This window comes from Cygnus olor, chromosome 9, assembly GCF_009769625.2.
Source record: "Cygnus olor isolate bCygOlo1 chromosome 9, bCygOlo1.pri.v2, whole genome shotgun sequence".
Lineage (NCBI taxonomy): Eukaryota > Metazoa > Chordata > Aves > Anseriformes > Anatidae > Cygnus > Cygnus olor.
Window position 1 is genome coordinate 25,809,643 of NC_049177.1, and position 19,359 is coordinate 25,829,001.

The 19,359-nt window shown below is 44.9% G+C and overlaps 1 protein-coding gene and 1 long non-coding RNA gene across 2 annotated transcripts in view; both read right to left on the minus strand.

The window, feature by feature from the left end:
• Positions 1-7,228, minus strand: part of ARHGEF26 (Rho guanine nucleotide exchange factor 26) — a 50,627-nt gene extending 43,399 nt beyond the window's left edge. The window contains exons 1-3 of the mRNA XM_040567318.1: positions 6,079-7,228; positions 4,660-4,699; positions 3,143-3,288 (exon numbers count right to left, since the gene is read on the minus strand). Coding sequence (XP_040423252.1) covers positions 3,143-3,288; positions 4,660-4,699; positions 6,079-7,137 — 1,245 coding nt within the window. The 5' untranslated portion in view covers positions 7,138-7,228. The remainder of the gene's footprint in view (positions 1-3,142; positions 3,289-4,659; positions 4,700-6,078) is intronic.
• A 446-nt stretch (positions 7,229-7,674) lies between these two features.
• Positions 7,675-19,167, minus strand: LOC121074557. The gene is made up of 4 exons (XR_005822413.1): positions 17,533-19,167; positions 15,885-16,053; positions 10,407-10,456; positions 7,675-8,970 (listed from the first exon to the last, which is right to left on the minus strand). It is a non-coding gene; the product is annotated as an uncharacterized LOC121074557 (long non-coding RNA).
• Positions 19,168-19,359: the final 192 nt, after the last annotated feature.

Genomic DNA, 19,359 nt, shown 5'->3' on the forward strand with positions numbered 1-19,359 from the left:
ACCTGGCAGGACAGGCATTTACATTCCAAGTCCAGGCAGACATGGTGGAAGCCCCCGAAGCAGCTGCCCAAGAAGTGGTGAAGCCTCCACTTGTGGATGTACTCGGAACCTGAGCAGCCACAGCCCGGGACAGCTGATCCCAAGTCAACGTCCCTTCCACCCTAACTGACCCTGTTGCTCTCTGCATGTGAAGTACATACCGTTGTTATCCTGAACGGACTGCTGCATTTGTTGGGAAGTAAATACATTTAACCTGACACACAAGGTAGTACCAGTGCATATGATCTGCAGTGAATTCCAACAACATACTGCAAGATGCTTTTGGAATGCATTTTGGAAATACTGTTTATTCTTCCCAAATTAAAATTTTAAATGAATAGATGAAAGCTGGAAGGCGCAGAGACAGCAGATAAGCTGGCCCTAAACTGGTCGCCTGCTCAGCCCCTGTCTGCTGCCTGATCTGTCGCAGGAATCCAAAGAGGAAGAGGGGTCAAGAGAGCAACTTGAAAGGAACTGGGTTTAAACACCACCCTACTTCAGAGTCCTTAAATGTTCTTTGAAAAGGCTCCATCTTACTTTCACAGGTATCTGTATGATGCAAGAGGTCAGGAACAGCTTTTTTATTGCAGTCTAAAGGCTTTGACAACTCCATACACGAAGGCTTCACAACCCCTCGCTCCCTCAAGCAGCAAGCCTAGTTGGAGCTGCACCAGCTGTCAGGCCTGGGCAGCCCAAGAAACCACCCGCAGAGATGGGGGAGTCACTCTGTTGTCCTTCCCCCCGATTTCCTAGCGTATTCACTGCTAACAAGTACCATAAACCCGCTGTGCTTCTTCCCTACCATACGTTGAAACCCAATACTTGGACATTCCCCAGTAACCTCCTGCTACAATTCAGCACTCACGTTTAATACGCAATGACAACACATAATTTTTCCAGAGAGTTGTAAACAGAGACACCGTGAGATCTGCAGGTTCCCACACTATTTTCACAGTGCACTACCTTTTCCCATATACTTCCCACTTTGAGCCTTGTAAATCAAGTAAAGACACTAAGCAAGTTTGCCACATTCGAAATGGGAAAGAACAAGTCTGGTTCGTGTAACCGTGAGCATGATACACCAATGGTTCTCTTACTGAGCCAGTCTTTGTACTGCTTTGGTCTCAAGACAAATTAGTGTTTTCACAATTATTATTATTACTGAATAACATTCTTTCCAGCTCTTGAGCATTTAACTGCTAGTTTGCCTAGAAGGCAGAAGAATACTAATTTGACTTCATTAGAAACAAACTTTTTTGCAGTATTAAGCAAAACTAACTACATTTCGAATACTCAATTCGTTGAAAGAAAATTCAAAGCAAATATTTTTAAAACCACATTGTCTTGGCTTCTTTATAATTACTGAATCAATGAGGTATTCGTATTTCAATACCTTGAACTGCAAGACTGTCAGCATCTCTCAGACAGCTCTTCTGAACAGACAGCCTAAATAGCCTGCAGATCTTATTCAGCATTAGTTACTCGTTTATTAGGGTATACACAACTAATGGCCCCAACTGTCAAATATTTTAGGTGATCATGTGGTATGATAACAATCCTTTCCTATGTCATATATAGAGATGAAAGGTTCTACATTCTACAAGTTAAATATATATATATATTTATGGCTATCCCCAGAAACCACAGAAATGATCAAAAGATAAAACTAACCACAGAAACACAGAATTTTTACTCTTTCTTTGGTCTCAAAATTACGCATGCTAGGAAAGCTTACGGAATTATCACTTAGTATCATTGATTTTCCAGCTTAGCAGCAGGGATGCTAGCAAGATCACAGTAATGACTGAAAGAGCTCAATGCTACTTTGTTTAACAATGCTACTAAGAAAAACCCGCTGCATGTGCTAAATAGGCTTTGCTAACAATAGCAGAATACTACCATCTGAATAGCTTTTTTAAATGCTTACCATTACATATATGCAGTCAATCAGTTTAGAGTTGGCTTGTAGCAACTGAGAGCAGTTCAGCAGAAACTTGTTCATAACTAATTAAAGCTTTTTAACAGAATTCACGTTTTTAGTGAATTATGGTGTTTTCTTGCTTGTTTTGTTTTTTAGAAGAATCGCTAAATTTGTGTCTTCGCAAGCAATGCAATTGAGAAAGTTCATTTTATAGTCTTGTATGTAAAACAAAGACCAATAATTGATCAGGATTTTCATGTTGTTCTTATGAAATAAGTTTAGTCAAAAGAAGAACAAAAAAAGGACTAAATGCTACTTAAGGTTTGATCCCTACCACTCCCAACTTATTGAAAGGAACCATAAAGCACATATTCCACTCCAAGTTTACATGCTGTTAGGAGTTAAACCTACCTTTTAAGGCTTTCTGGTAGTGCCTCATTCAGAACAGCCAGATCCAGTGACAGACATTAGCCTAATTCCTACCTTTTCTAAGGACCTGCACCGGCCTGGCTGCCACCATTATCAGGCAAGGCCTAAGCCACCATTTCTGGGGACTGTGGAAAGTACAAAGTCTTAAACTGAATATGCAAACAAAAGAGCTGTGCTTGATTATTCCATCCAGCACATATTAAAAAAAAAAGTATCTTAAAGCCTAAGATTATGGAATCCAAATTCCTTTGCATTTCAAAGTTCTATTTAATTTCACTGTAAACTACATTGACATTTTTTTCTTGTTAATTTCAAATCAGATCCTCTAACCAGTCTGCTGCATGGCGACGTGAGCCTACAAACACTTTTGCCAGCAAATGAAAACGAGAGATGTCAGGGAACCAGAGAAAACGATTCTGGCAGGAACATGAGTCTACACCTACTAAAATTGATGGAGAAAACATGACTTATGCATTTTTAAGCTGCTGGAGTTACCTTACACAAAACCCGAGTAAAAGCTAAAGTGAGAGCCCAAGATTTGGATTAGTAACATTTGAGCAGTTGCAAATCTGTTGCTAAAAGAATATCCAGAATACCTTGTGTTGATAAGAGAATATACCACCTTATATTTTGCAAGGGAAAAAAAAAAAAGATGAAAAACTTGAGCTGAAAATTCCAGTAGCAAGTAAAAGGACTTGTTTCAGTACAGTCTCAGATACCGTTTGGCTGGCTGTGCAATGACTTAATACTCACAACTGACAGCTGACTCCACGTTGATCTCAGGGGCTTATAGTGAAAAACAATCTTTTCATCTGATTTCTGCTCTCGGGGCTCAGACTCTTCATCAGAATCTATGTCCAGAGCTTTTTCTTTATAGTTCTGATATAACACATTATTTTCTATAAAACAACAATAGTATGTCATTAATTGCTAGAAAGTTAGCTTAGCTGCTTTCAAAAAAAATTAAGTAACATTTAAACAATGAAAGAAACGAAAACGTCAATGTGCTGCTCACAAACTCCAAAAGACAAAGATAGTATCTTATTTAGGATGGACAATGGTGCAGTACAGTAACAATGGATCACTGTACCACTACCAAAAAAGATCCACACTGACTGAATTAAAGAACAGATGTGTCCTTTGTCAAGAAAAAACAGACAACAATTTTTTCTTCCTTGGTTTGCTGTACAATGTTTCATAATTAGCCAGCAATTTAAGAACGGAACAAGCATGTCAGTAGAGCAGAGTCACTAATCCGGAGGTCTGGCTATTTTAATCGGAAGGACCATTGTAAGTCCAATACACGTCTACTTTTATTGGCAGCTTTAAATACTCTCTTCGCACTTCACTAAGTGAACGAAATAGCCCAATCTTCAGAAGTCTCAAGTCAGAACTATTCAAAACAGAAACTTCAAAGGTTGCTTGAATAAGCATAGGGCCTATGAATCTGAAAATGAAACGCGCTTTTCACCTGTTTCAGTACTGCCAGCATTAACTCAGTTACAACAATGGCAGAGACAGAGATGTGGAACGTTCCCTTCCCATTTCTCATGATGGCAAAACTGCCATCACACCTCTATGGACTTACTGCCAGGCAAGTTTTTTTGTGCTGGAATACTGGGAAGAGCAACAAACTTGACAAAACTCTGAATTAACGAATAACATAAAAGGGCAGATACATGGGCAGTGTTCCTCTGACACTTGAGCTTGAAGGCTAGGTAACAAGAAAAGTAAAGGATTAAGGAGTCAAGAAATTCACTCCAGTGGTCCCAGCATTTTTGCTTATGACAAAAAGGGGGAAAAAGCTGCATTAACCTTGAACTTTGAGAATAACAATTCAGGTATCTGCTGCAGGTGATGACCCTCAACCCCTACGCTGATCCACAAAAGCTGTCTCACACCTGGCAGGAGTTACAGGAAACAGGCAGGAAGACAGTCCCAGCTGGAGGGAAAGCCTTACCTATGTAATTCTATAGAGCTGTTAGGGCTGAGATAGACACATCAACCAATTCTTTTAAGAGGAACAAGAGTCTAATTTGAGAAGAAACCCTTCAAACAAAAACATATTTGTAACCTGCCATTCCATATTCATTAAAATATTCATTGAAATATACCCAGTGCCAAAACTATGGTTCCATATTATAATCAATTTACTGAAAAACAAGGTACTTAGTCTTTGACCAAGTATTAAAGAATTGTGCAAAATGGTATTTAAGTTAACTTCTCTTGTGATTGAGCATACCATCAAGTCTGTACAGAAAAGGGCTTACCTTCCCCATCAAATGTCCCTTGTCCTTTCAGCGTTTTCTTCTAATATTTAAGAGGAAAGATATACACATTAAAAGAAGAAAGCAAAATAATCAACAATAACAAGAACTTCCACTTTATTCCAAATTAAAGGCCCTAATCTATAAACCTTTTATGTTGGAGAAGTATTTGTGAAAACAACTGTTTCATCAGAGAAACTGAAAAGCCACCACAGATTTTTCTATGCACATGTTGTTTATATATATATATATATATTTGTCCCGAATGTTTTATTGTTCTTATGCTTTCAAAAGCATAACATGTACTAACTTTACAAGAGCTCAGTGAACTTGTAACTCATTTCACTGTCTCTGGGCTTTGCTGCAAGGCTCTAAGGTGACCTGAGTGGATCTGAGTAGCTGTCTAAAGCTTTCTACACACTCTGCAAAGAACAACCACATTAAGCACTTTGTAAATGAACGTTTTGTGACCAAGACAAACCTTTGAAATAAAACAGTTGTTTTGGTGCAACAAGCTGGGTCTATGTAGTCAATTTCAAGAGTGCTACTGGCAGAAAGAGTTTGGTGTGTAAAGACAGGGCAATATCACAGCATCCTACTTTAAACAACTTCTTGCTGTTACTGATAAAAGTCTACTACCAAAACGAAACCCAAAAAGCTCCTTTCTCAGGAGTAGTTCAGGATTTGATCTATTGCTATTTCAGCACTTGTCCCATTTTCACAAGAGCGTCTGTAATTTTTAATTTGGCTAAAAATTGTCAAAAAGCTGATAATTATTTTAACAGGTACAGCATTAGCCCTTTGCCTGGAGTACTTTATAACACATTTCCAAAACACTCTTCAGAAATTTACCAGGATGTTTAAAAAAACAGTAACTTGCAGGTGTTGGAATTAAGCCACAAAAAAGATCATCGAAGTGGAGTCTGTCAATTTAAAAACCATATTCTGATTTTTTTTAAGTACTTTTAAAGTAATGTCTCAGCCAGCGTAGGGTGTAAGTTTATTTTTCTGTCGGTCCGTTTTCTCTCACAGCCAGGACATAATAAACTCAATTTGACTCTGTTTTTTTTCGTGTTTACTACTTTCTGGGGAACAGGTTTTATAATATCAATTTGATTGTGAAACTAAACCTAAATGTGCTGGGGAATCCAGCAGGAAACGCAAGCATGAGGCTGCTATTACCACATTTTTGAGCTGCCTAGATTTCAACAGAACTGCGTCCCTAAGGTCTCTGCCACTTCACTTTGGAAGCACCACACGTAAGTCATCTGTGGGACTCATCAATGACTACAAAAAGGCTGCTGCTAGCAAAAAACAGGAGTGAAAACTAGCATTTATGGACAACTAGAGATTGCACATTGTTCTAGCGTGTAGTCTACAACACTCAAAGCAATCTATCACTCACCGGTCAACGTAACTTACCTTTGTCCTCCCCAAGCTAGAAAATTTCTCTTTATCTTCAACAACCGCTTTAAGTATCGGCTGAGACATCCTGTTTTTTTTCTTGAAATTGGAAGAGCTGTCGAAGTCGATGCCGCTCACTACAGCTCTCCGGTACGACGTAGACCGCAAGCCGCGTCTCAGCGTCCCCGAGCTGTCCAGGTCAGCCTCGGCCTCCTCCTCGGCGTCGGCTACCAGGGGCACGCTGAGGCTCTCCACCATGCTGCGGACCTTGAGCACTCTCTTGTTCGTCTCTGCATTGTGGCTGCCGCTTTTGTTCGTCACCTTTATCTCGGAAGCCAAGCTCTTGGGGATGATCTGCTGCTTGCCCACTTTGAGAGCGGCGGGGCTGTTCGTGCTCAGGATGATGGACGGCTGCTCCGTGAGGTGGCCCTCGGGGGCCGGGCCCTGAGGAGTTAAGTCTCGCTCCGGGGAAATCGCCCGGGAAACGGCGGCGGGCCCCGCTGGCACTTGCTCGGGGTTTTTATAAGGCTGGCTGGGCTGCCAGGGCAGCACGGCCGCGCTGTTGGCCGGGGACCGCGCATTTGCGGCGGGCGAGGGCGGCGGGCCGGGGGTCGAGGCGCTCCGGTCCCGCTGCGGTGCGAGGGCCGGCGGGCCGGGGGCCCTCCACGAGCCGCGAGCCGGCTGCCTGCCCGCCGGGGCGGCCGCGCCGTTCGCCGCGATGCCGAGGGGGCCGGTGGAGACCAGCGCCAGGAGGCGAGCGGGCTGCTCGGGGCAGGCGGCCGGGCAGCTGGGAGGCCGCAGGGTCCCGTTGGACGCCGATCCCGTGTCGGAGCTGAAGCAGGGGGGCGCCCTCCGGGGCGCGGCGCCGCCCGGGCGGGTGCTGATGGTTTCTGCGGGCTGGGTGACGGTGAAGGCGCACCTGTCCTCCACCGGGAAGTCGGTGACGAGCACCCCGCTGGGGCTCTGGTACGACTGCGGCCGGGGCTTGCCCCGGGCGTGCTGCCGCGGCGTCGCCCTCCTCTTCCACAGCGGCGCCGCGCTGCTGCCGCCGAGCTCGGCCTCGCTGCCCCCGTCCATCGCCGGCTCCTCGCCGCCGCCTCCAGGCGGAAGCAGCGCGTCCTGCCCCGCGCCGGGCCCCGCAGCTCGCCCGGGGGGAAGCGGCACGGCTCGGCACGGCTCGGCACACCGCCGCAACCCCGCACGGCGGGCGCCGGGCCAGCGGGGGAGGGGACGGGCCGGCACGGGCAGAAGCTGCCCCGGCTCGCCCGCACCCCCGGGGCCGCGCTCCCCGCCGGCGGGGCGGGGGCTGCCGCCGGGCTCCGCTCCCACCTGCGAGCGCCCCGCTGCCGGCCGCGGCCCGCCCGCCGCCCCGGCCCCCCCCGCGGCTTCACCTCATCGCGGCGCCCCCCCCCGGCTTGGGGAGGGGGGGCTGGGTTACGGCGGCCGCCTCCCGCCCCACCTGCGGCTCGGTCGCGGCCTTTCCGCAGCCCTTTGCGGCCGCCGCCGGGCTGTCCCGGCACGGCTCGGCACGGCCCCGCCGCCCGGCCCCTCCCCTGCCCTCCGCCCTCGCCGCCCGCGGAGCGCGGGCCTGCGCCGCGCAGGTACTGGCGGCGGGGCACGGGCGCTCCACGGGGAGCCCGGCCCCGGTAGCCGGCACCGCAGAGCCCCGCGGGCTGGTGAAACGCCGGCTTTGAGAGAGCGCGGGCCTCACGGTGAATAAACGAAGGCGCACCTCACCAAAACACGAATTAATTTACCCCGGCGTTAACGTAAAGATGCGTGTCCCGTGGGCTGCCAGGTCCACAAAGCGCCTAAGTTCTGTGGAGAGGGCAACACCTAGACTAGTCTGGATAGATGGAAGAGCTGGTCAGCCCGCAGGTGCTCGAGGCCTTTCCTCAAAGCTTACCACTTGCGGTAATCCTGTGAGGAATGCACAAGGACTCATCTCTCACGCGGTGCCAGGTGCTGTGGGCAGCCGTGGTGCCGCCCTGCCACCTCCTCAGCCCCCGGGGGACACCAGAATTTCACCCAGCCGCTCCTTAGCCTTAGTGCAGCTGTCACCGCTTCACTGGGTGCTCAAATGCTGGGAGAAAGCTGGGAGTGGCTTTCTGGTAAGAAAATGGGAAATGAACAGTGAATTTACTGGCAATTCTGGCAAATGACAGCAAAATCTGTGTTTTAGGTAACCTAGAACTGAGTAGGATTTAAGAAGAAAAGCTGAACACGTGCTTTGTGTGGGGGCAGCGCTTACTCGGCCCCTCGCCTGCAGGCAGGTCCCAGATGAGGCCCCGAGACTGGGGGACACCCACAGGTCATGGGGAGCACCCAGGACACGAGTGCTGACTGCCCCAGCACCGCTCTGACCAGGGCAGGAGGCTCGCTGCAGGCAGGGTTCCAGCTGGCAATCTGTTTTACAAGCCATCATGTCACAGTACGCAGAGCATTCAGCACAAGTATTTATTTAGTTCCACGATTACTTGTCAAAATAACAATTTAGAATTGTTGCTTTCCTAGCCTTAAACCTCAAAACTGAATTACTTGTTGGGCTTCCCTCAGACGCAGGGAAGTTGGAATCCAGGTCTGATTTCCATCCCTGTGCAATGCATCTTGCCAGGAATGGCAGAACAGAAATACCCTGAATACTTGAGGATGCTTGGATCCTGGCCCTGGGATACTCTCCAACCCAGAGCGTTGCAGGTGGGAAAATCAGGCGCTGAAGAACGTGTGGTGCATACCTATGGCTGTTCATCTTGGCCTTCACTCTCAGCCGTTCTGCCACCCACAGCTGTGAAGCACTCAGGTCATTTACATCTCACTGAGCTCCAGGAAACAGCCAAGCAGCTCAGGCCAGCGGATGCTTTGTTAAGCTGAACACCTTTCCTCCCACCAGGCTGCCACGGCTGCCGTCACCTGAAAGATGCAAACTTGATTTCTCCACAGATTTCAGCCTAAAAAGAGTAGCACACAAAGCTTTAATGTGGAGACCCGGGCCTATGGCCGATCTGTTTTACAGCACACAACAGCAACAACGCATGGCGAATGCTTTGCTGGCGGAGCTCTGCCACCCAGCAACCACCTGGAGGGGCTTTCTTTAGGGCCCTAGACTCAGGGGTTTGTAGCAGGGAGTTCTGGGGCCATGGGGAGAGGGATGCAGGGATGGGTGTGCTACGCAGCTGTGGCACAGACAGTCCCTGTACGAGCGCTGACAGCTTTGTCCATGGGGTAGGAAATACTCCCAGATTTAGAAAACCAATTGAGTCACTACAGTTGGCAGGAACAAGGGGGGTTGGTTCATCTCTGTGAGAGTATGTTTAACCAAAAAATGCCACCAGGTTTCTGTTTGGCAGATGCCAAATCTTAGACCAATTCTTGGGAAGTTTGAAAGCTGAGATGATAGCCGTGTTTGTTACAAGACAGGAATTTAGTTATGGACAAGAAGAGAACTGTAGTGACAAGGAAGACGGTCACCAGACTAGATGGCAAACTACTGCAGAGGTGAGGAGAGAATTGTAGTAACAAGGAAGATTGTCACCAGACTTGAAGGCAAACTACTGCAGAGGCTTGCTAACCGACTGTGCCCTGGACACGTGAGAGTAAGGGGATGGAGGAGAAGGTGCCAGACGTGGCTGCACACAGGCTGTAACACACGCCAGTGCATCAATACATGCCTAACTTTGAGAGCACAAATTTTCCAACGCCAGTCAGCAAAACCACTTGCTTATTTAAAGACAGGCACCTGCTTAAGTTCCTGGCTGAACTTCAAGGGAGAAGGGCCCCAAAAAAAAGAAAAAATTGTTAGAATTTTAATTGCTCTTTTCTCCAGACTTCAAGAGTTCGTGTATCAATGAATTGGAAAAAAAATAGTGTAGATTAAAATTGCTTTATTACTCATCCAACCACATGTACACATGCATGAACTTTAGATAAATAAATTCTTCTGCCAGAAAAATCCAGGAAAAACAAAAAAATTAGTAAGAATAAAATGAAGCAAGGCGCACTGAAATTAAAACTGACAAATATGCATGTCTCACCAATGAGACAAAACTTCAAATCACCACACCAACTTCAAACAACCAAAGCACGCACGGAAAAGCCACAGGCATAACCTAAAATGCTAGTTCAGTTGTCACTTAGGATTTCACAGCCTTATGTGGTAATTATAAAGAAAATTCACACAGAGAATTCTTTCTAAAATTATGTCTTAACTTTCCATATGAAATTGCCAAGAAATTGGATACGGTTGCAGCATATTACTTAACTCATAAATCCTAATTATTAATAATTGAGGTAATCAGCTTTTATAAGATTATTCTGTCACACATACTTACTAACTATGATGCACTTACAAGAATAATTTTTGTTTCTGAATGGCCACCTCAGCGTTCAATTTCATACCCTGTATAAAAGAAATAAGACTCGCAATAAAATTAAAGTTCTAACAGAAGTAGAACCAACTATATAATTTAAGAGAAGAAGGAAATTGAAATGTAGTTATTAACACCTCATACAAAGCAAAGTCTCAGTGTAAAATCAGTGAGGTGCTTTTTTAGCTGAGAAAAATCTGAAATGAACTAAATAGAGGAAGGGAGAGCGTGCCTGTCTGTAGGGCTGGTTACAAGGCTCAGCTGTTTGCCAAGTGTGAAACCCCAAACATTGGACGCAGGGAAGAAATCTGCTAGTACAGCGTTCATCCCTGTCTTCACAGCAATCAGGTTAACCCAGTCAGTGACCGTGAACATTCACTAGTGAAAAATAAGTCAATCCTCTGTTTCCTAGCTAGTACAAATGACCTAAAAGCTGACGTAATGAATCTGCACCAAACCAGAAAGCATTTCTGTACCTGCCTGCCACTAAACATGCCAATAACCCCCTTGCTACCCAGAAGACTGTTTATCATAGCTACTACCAGGCAGACAATTAAAAGGCGTGCACAGATACGTTCAGTGGTGAATGCGGTTATTCCCTGAAAATCCACCAAGGAAAATGAGGGATTATTCATCTTTCCCCACATTCAAATCAAGAGCATACTTTTCTCAGCCTGACAACCTCTTCCACAAACCTCAGTGCACCGGTAACTGAGTAAACTGGGACGGCTCGTGCATATGGGAGATCAGACCGGAGAGACTCCGGGGCTCTCTTCATGCTCAGTACTACACGTGTACTGCTATGCTGGAAGTTAAATATATATTCAAAAGTTTTACCATGCTTAGCGCCTTTACAAGGCCAGCCTTGTGCTACCAAACCACAAAGCAAATGCACAAAACTGCTGTCATATTATTCTTACTCCTTATCTTCTTCTGGTACCACGTGCAGATGATTAGCTTCTTACGCATTAACAGCTTTTTCATGTGATCCCAATGGAATTTTAGAGCTGTGGAAGAGCAATCACTGCATTTATCTCACCTATTATTTGCTTATCTAACACATACATAAGATGAACTAAAATGTTTAAAATCCAAATGAATTATACTGATTTATATGAACTGAATCTCCTAAACATTAACTCTTCCAGAAAGTTACAATGTGCAATTAGACAGAAGAGGAAGAAAAATACTTGGGCATTTTGTATGTTCAGTTTCAAAAAGCTTTCATATACATTGCTGAGCTCTTGTGTGTTGGGGGGGCTCTATTTCTTCAGCTTTGCAGATAACCTGGAGATATTCAGGAAAAGTCTCTAGAAGTGTCTTTAAATAAAGGGACTTACACTGTTTGCTGCATCAATGCTTCTTAATCCATACTTTAATCAGTCCCCTCTCTCTCCCAGTTGTTTTGAGGACATAGGGAGATGTGAAACAAGAACCAGTGCCCATGGAAACTGACTGCAGCAGAAATAAACCCTATAAATTTGCTGTGAGTTACACTGCTTCAGAATTGTCCTTTTTCAAAGCCAGGTCCCATGCACTGTACTGGCAGCTATGAAATATCAATATAAATATCCTTTTTAAGCTCTTTTCATGACTTCAGGCAGTCTGTTTACAGTTCCTTGGAAAAGAGCCAACTGTTCTCAGAAGATTAGTGCCAGTCTCCATCTCGTAATTAGCATGCATGAATGAATAAGACTCTCACTGTCTCCCAAAACCCTGCCACGACAACAGGAGCGACAGAGGTCACCCCAAACTGAAGCACAGACCAGATGCAAGTGTGCTGCAGCCAGGCCACTGGCGGAGTGCTTCTGCTACTGCTTCCTCCGCTCTGGCAGGGACACGAACTTCAAGGGAGCGGTGCCAGTGCAAGCAGCAGACCTGTGCTGAGGAGGACACTCGTTCCCCGGCTGCCACAGGCAGTTGCAGCGCACCGACAGCCCCGGCACCCAGCAGGGACGCAGCCTTGCTCCTCTCCCCGCCCTGCCCGCTCTGCCCAGTACAGATACAGGCTGTGAGAGATTTTGCTCTGGGTAACACTCAGCTAAATTGTAAATATAAATCTATCAGACAGCCAAAGGTGGGTTCCTTAATTCTTTCAGTTTTTCTCTAAATCGTTTTTGCTGTTGCTAAAATAATCAGCACAGGCAGAAAGCTCTGCAGCATTAGCTAAAAGCTTTCAGGGACAAAAAACCCCAACAGATTGCACTGCGGTAATAAAGAACCTGTTGATGCCTGCATTCTAATTGCCTTCCTTTCAGCCAACGTATATGGAAACAAATGTTTCACTGCCAATTTATTCTCTCCCTATCCTGTGCCCAGAACCACCCCTCATCTCCCACTACCGATGGTCCCAGTGAGGTCCAGTTGTACAAACCTTCTAAAACCCATAGCCTGTGAGCTGCTTCGGGTGCATCAGTGTGCCTCTGAGGTACTTCAGATGTGATGTCAGCTTAAGTTAATGGGAAATATACAGCGGGAATTGATGTTTCCATCAAGGACTATCAACTTCGAAGCAAGTCTCAATATTTACTGTTAAACTGGGATGTAGCTTGGAACAGGACAGCAGAAAAGGAGTAGGAAAGAATGAGCACCCACTGAAATATGCCTGGTGCTTGAGGTCTGCTACCTCCTTGGTTCTTGTCATGCAAGTTATGAACTTCCTGTCCGCACGATTATAAAAACAACCCTATGTTTACTAACACTTAAGCTGATGCTACTGGTTAACCAGGTCTGTTAACAGCAACCTTCCCGGATAATGTTTGTTCACTGCCTGCATCGGGGGTGGATCCACAGGGCATCTCCTGCAGGGAGAGGGTAGCTACGCAGCAACCCCATCCATCATTTGTCCGGTGTCTGGAAGCTTCCCAGCAGGAGCTATGGAGACTTCAGCATCTTGACTGCATTGTGTCTGTATGTGGGACTTTAATTCCGATGTGAGAACCAGTTCCTGCTTTGCTGGAATTATCTGTCCTCTTTTCCTGTTGCTTTTTATTTTCCAGCAAGTTTTATATCTACAATACTTTCACTAGTAAAACTTGCACGGACTTCAATGGAGATAATTAGTTCCACTGGGATTAGCCTATTGTTAAAGTAGGTAATTTCTATAAAATGTTATCAAACTTTCCAAAAGTTACACCTACTTGTAAGTTTTGTTCAGTGAACGTGCAACGAATCTGAATTTTAAAAGAGAATTGAGAAACAGAAAGCTGAGTCCCTTCATCTCCAATTTATTTCTATACAGTGTTTTTCCAGTTTTAGGATTGCATTTACATGTCTGCAATTCTGAAAGTGAATTTCAACTCATTAATCCAAAGAATGCCCTTTCTGTAAGGGAACAGTCAAGGAAAAGGCTCTGAAAAATGTAGATATGAACTCTTTTAACTGATTACAATAGTTCATAAGATGTTGCCATTTCAACAGCCTAGCAGGAAGATAAGGTACTTCAAACATTTCCCAACAAAAGGACTGAAGCATTGCTTGCCATAGCTGAAGACATTTTGTGGTTGCTATTAGAAACTAAAGAAAGCTTGGGAGCCTGCACAACCACATCTTTGCAGCTGAAGGATGCTATGTTCTGTTTGCTCTTTCTTTATTCTTTCTTTGCCTGCATGTTGCACAGAAAATGCCTGAATTAATGGCAGGGGAAAGAGGGAACTGGGCGGATGTTTCCAAAGAGCTAGTTCTTAGCCTTAGTTAAAAAAAAAAAAATAAAAAGAGGAATGAAAATTCCATTCATACTATAATAATTTTTTTTTTTTTTAAAAATGGTTCCTGAAGAACCACTATGTTTGTGGTCAACTTCCATAATGATAGATAATAGCTTATAGGTTTGATTCACCTCTGGTGTCATTCCTTACAGCTGGGGCAGGAAAATCACCCATTTCTATAGACCCTTTCGGGCTGTGCCGGTCTGCCTCGTGCTGAGCCTGCGCCCCGGGAACCCCCGGGAGCCCCAACCCGGTGCTGCAGCTCTACAGACGTGGCAGGTGCTGGGAACGCGGGCTGAGATGTTCAAACCTGCATCTCTCTGGTTAGACACCCAGGTCCTATTTGATGGCATACCTGAACTGGGCTGATTTTCAGGAATGCCAAACCTGGTTCACTGTCAGGCAACAAGACAACTGATTGACCCAGAGTTACGCACCTGACTTTCCCTTTGCTGCATTAAAATCCTGGAATTTTATGGCTGTCATAGCAACAGAATCAGAAAATGAGGAAATCTGGAGTGTGAGGCACATAAGCTTATAAATGTTTTTCTCTAATGAGTTGAAACTCTACAGTGTGCTTTTCCTCCTTAAAATGGAGTTTGCCATTTGTACTCTCCACATTCAGATTCCACGCTTCACTTAGCTTCTTGGCTGAGGTCCCTTCAGTGGAAACTATGCATCAACACATACATAACGGGTGAGATCTGGGTTCCTTGGAAGGCTGCAGGAGTTTTATTACTGACTTCAGAAAGACCATGATTTTGGCTGTAACATGACTAATTGCACCTCCATGACAATGAGTTTGACAGAATTCCCGCATCTGCTAAGTGAGAAGCCATTCTCTCGTTTCACCCTTCCTTCTATGTTGTAATGTACTGTGCACTGGGAGTTCTCCAAACAATGTGTAAGAAGGTTTTTGTGGTGCTTGTTTTTTTGGTCAAGATCAGTATATGAAAGATTGTTCCTTTCCTAAACATTCTGAAAAATTGGCACTTCTTTTATTATCTTTCTTTTTCAAGCTATTGGAAGTGTTCCCAATTCAGCTCTGAACCTGCTAGTTAACTCAAATACATTTTAATTGTCAGGATTTAGTCGGTTAGTGTGTGCTGAAATTTACCACTATGGTTTCATTAAGCTCATGTAATTTTCTACAGTTATCACCCTTGCGGTCAGATTTCTGCTCTTATTTTCTAGCAATCACTTCAGTGTTCCTCTCATTTGGAAATAACTTCTATCGTATTTTCTAAGCCCTTTTTTCCTCCTTCACCTTGACTGTGACTTATTTCCTAACCTACTGTACAGAACTTCAAAGTTCATTTTCATCTCTGCTTCTCTAAAGATCCTTAGGAATGAAGAGATGTATCCCAGGCTGAACTTCTGTTACGTCCTTCCATTTTCTCATCCACTATACCACCATATTAGAACTGATTGTCTTTCTTCTTCAGTGAGCCCTTTTGACATCATTCCCATCATTCGCTTCTCTAAAAGAACCTTATGTTAATTAAGAAAGGAGGCTATTAACAGTGAATGCAATTAGATAAGCAATGCACAAGAACCCACACAGCTCTACCAAAATAATTCTGATAAATTATACAAATGCATACAGCTTTTATGTGTATATACGTATGCATATATAAAACAAGTACACAAAACCCCAAAGCACATCTCAGCACTTACATACAGCAAGTCCCATTAAAAGCCCAAGGATTAAAACCACAACTGAAGCACCTCTTAGAAGTACTTGTCTTATTACCTGGTCAGCTGCAGCTCTATCATTGCCCTCTGAGATGGAAAGGAGCCCGTTTTTTGTCAAGTCGCAAAGATGTAAATGACATGTCCATGACCAGCTAGGAAACCTCTTGACAGAGCAGAGAATCAAATGTACATCCTTCAGGTTTCAACTTTGCCCCTTTCTGCTGGTTCTGCCATTGGAGAGAAAGCAAATGCAAGTTACGAGTGACTTCTGCAAAATGAAGAGGAAATCAGTATAAGAAAAGGCATACCAAACAAAACTTTGTGGCTCCTTGGTATTATTGTATTGTTATATTTTTCTTCTTGCATTTTTGATTTTTTTTATAGCCTAATTTGTGTGATTTTTGAAGGGGTCCAGAAGTTGTTATGTTAAGGATTGGTCAGGGAACCATACATTTCAGCCCCACTTCTGCTACACCCTCTACATGACTGCTGCAATAGGAAATACAGAACTGGCACCACCAAACTGACTTTAGCTTCATCTCTCTCCTGTACAAAGGAGATCCCCAGCTGTCTGTGCAGACATCTCCTTCCTGGGGGTCTGTGCTCAGTGCAAGCTAGTAAAAGCAATGGCAGAGAACCTGGGTTGGTTTTCAAAGACCACTGAACTAGCACTACGTCTGCCCTTGTATCGGACAGCAGACAGGGATTCCTCCTGCAGCAGCGAAGAACGGGTGAAAGTCTCAACACACCGAGATGGTTCTGTGCTCGCACAGCTCCCAGTACTGCAAAGCGTTACAGAGTGCCACTAAAAAGCACATTTATTGCCTGACTTGCAAATGGCAGTCCTGGCAATTGGAATTCTAGAACCAATAGATGCAGTTGTGAGGAAGAAAAAAAGGAGAGGGGGTATGTGAAAGGGAATATTGCAGGAAGGAAAAGAAAGACCTTCAGCTGAAACAAGAGCAAGTTAGAAGCAGAGTGAGAAGTGTGAGAATTCATACAATGCTTTTAACGAGACTAAAGCGAGAAAAGAGCTGGGGACAGAGAGGCATTTTCTGAGCCAAGAACAGATTCCCAAAAGAGAAGAAGTCTGGATTCAAAAGGAGGGGAAAAAAAAGATGTGGATAGACAAAGTAATGTTTTGCCAAAGGCCTCTGTCTGAAGGAGAACAGCTAGTGCGCTCTGCCTAAGCAGTAAACTTGGCTTTCTGAGATTATTAATTTTATCTCTGAAACAAGTTCCCTTAGACAAAATATTTTTATTGCTTTTCACTTGGCTTCAGAATTACTGCTAGATTAATTTTATGCCTGAAATCAAACTGAAGGTGACCGAGACCTTGAAAAAGGCATTCTTCCAGAGAGGCAATACTGGACCCAAAGTAAGCAGAAACCTTGCCCAGCAGAGCCGCGGTGAATGAGTTGTTTTATGGATGTGAATGAAGGGCTTAAATACTTTTCAAGTTACTCAGAAAAAAACTTACTGTGGGAGTCGCAGGGCCCGACTTACTCCCGCAGGCCAGCAGGACAGCGTGCGGCCTGACGGAGCGCGGGCTGCGGGCAGGCCCAAGCTCGCATACCTTACCTAGTGGGGAAGAGCTCCGACAGGTGAGAGCCTTGCTCAGGGAACAGGCACCGACCCCGCCGAGTTCCACCGCCTCAGTAAAGGCCTCACAAGCACCTGAAACTGGAGGCGAGCGTGGCACTTACTTGATGGCTGTGGAAACAAAAGCCGAGCTGTGCTGAATGCACTGGAACATGGCCTGGGATGCTGTCCTGCTGTAGGGAGCTAGGGCATGGCCCAAGACTTGTCAAAGGTTTGAGCTGGGTGACAGTGCTGGTGGTCCTCGAGTGACTGGGAGCTCTGTGGACTGTGGTTCCTGGTACAACGCTGCTCATAGTTATACCTGGTCTTATCTACAGTGCTTTGGCTTTTCGTTTCTACAGGCTGAAATTACGTATTTTCAATGTTGTATCTTTTCTTTTTATGTTGAAGTATGCTCCTCTGGGGCATGGCATTAAAACTGGTAAGAGCGGGCTAAGGTATGCACACATACAGCAAGAAAGTTTCTTCGCAGCCCTCAGAAAATTTTGCCTGGCTCCTTCCTAGTGAGCCCTGCGCTGTTAAATACACATTTCTGGATCCATGTGTGGTGTCAAACGCTCATGTTTCATTTACATCTTCATTCAAATTTTCTCGGGAGATGAAAGACAAATAAAGAGGCTGAAAATGTTGAAAAATGCAGTCTGAAAGCAAGAGAAGAAAAATTTAACATTTCTGTCATCACTTGGAAAACCTAAAAAGAGAATTGCAAGCGGCACTTCGTCTGTGATTCTGCAAAGTCCTTCCTGTTCTTGTTTCTGCATGTTCCTTCTCCCCGGAGAACCTGGTCAAGGAGGAAAAGGGCTGCTGAGCTGCTGGCACCCCGTGTGGCCCTGCAGAACCGAGCCACACTCACGGGGCTGGTGCTCGGGACCAGCCCGCTGCTGCGCCGGCTTGCTGGGGCATGGAGCTCGCTGAGGCAAGGGCTGACATTCCGGGGCAGTGCTTTGAGGCAGGTTGTGTTCCTGTGTTGTCAGTGATAAAAGCCAGAAGCTAGAATGAAGTACAGAGAACACATTTTTCTCTCTAAGAGAAAACCGAAGAACATGTGTTACAAGCCAATTTACCTAGCTTGGTGTCTGCTTGCTCTGTATCATAATTAACCATTTCTTTCAAACAGCAAAATAACCAAAATAAATTATCTTAATCATCTCACTTCACTTCAGGTTATATAGGCTATTTGAAAAGAGCAATTATTTTCAAACTAGCTTGGGGACATTAAATACCAGATACAAAGGCTTGCAAGTGGTGAACTCTCATGTGCTGAGTGGCAGAGAATGTTCCTTTTTGTCGAGCAGAACGCTTCTCCTTCCAGATGCTCTCTATGGATTGCACTGTATATCAGTTTGTGAGTGCCTTTATGGACTCCTGTGACTTGGCAGCAATCACACAGTCAAGCTCACAGGAAAGGAATTTGGCCTTACATTGCAGCCTGAGCCATGGCACAATCCACACCTCTCCAGCTGTATAATGAACAATTCTTTATGATCCGCTCAGCTCAGCCTGTCCAAACTCCTTTGTAAATACTCATAAACGAGTTTACTGATTTAGAATTAATTTTTAAGCTCTACTGATACGTGCCAGCTTTTTAAGGATTTAAGTGCATGCAGTGGGGATACAACAAAAACGACAGTTCACCACATACAATTGGGATGCCACAGAGGGGAGTTCTGCAGTAGCTTTGACGCTGAATTTAGGCCATCTAGAGAGGCAGCAAAGTGCAAACCAGCTATGATCCATTATAAAGAGTATGACAGCTTTAACTTCAGTTTTCCAGTGGAATAAAAATAACTTCTCAGAAGAATTAACGGTTGTTACAATAAATTGAAACACTAAATAAATGGATGAACATTTTCTGCAGAACAAAGATGTGCACACGCTGTAATGGACAGACACGGGATCCTCTCGTACCCCGGTTCTCTTTTCTTTGCTGT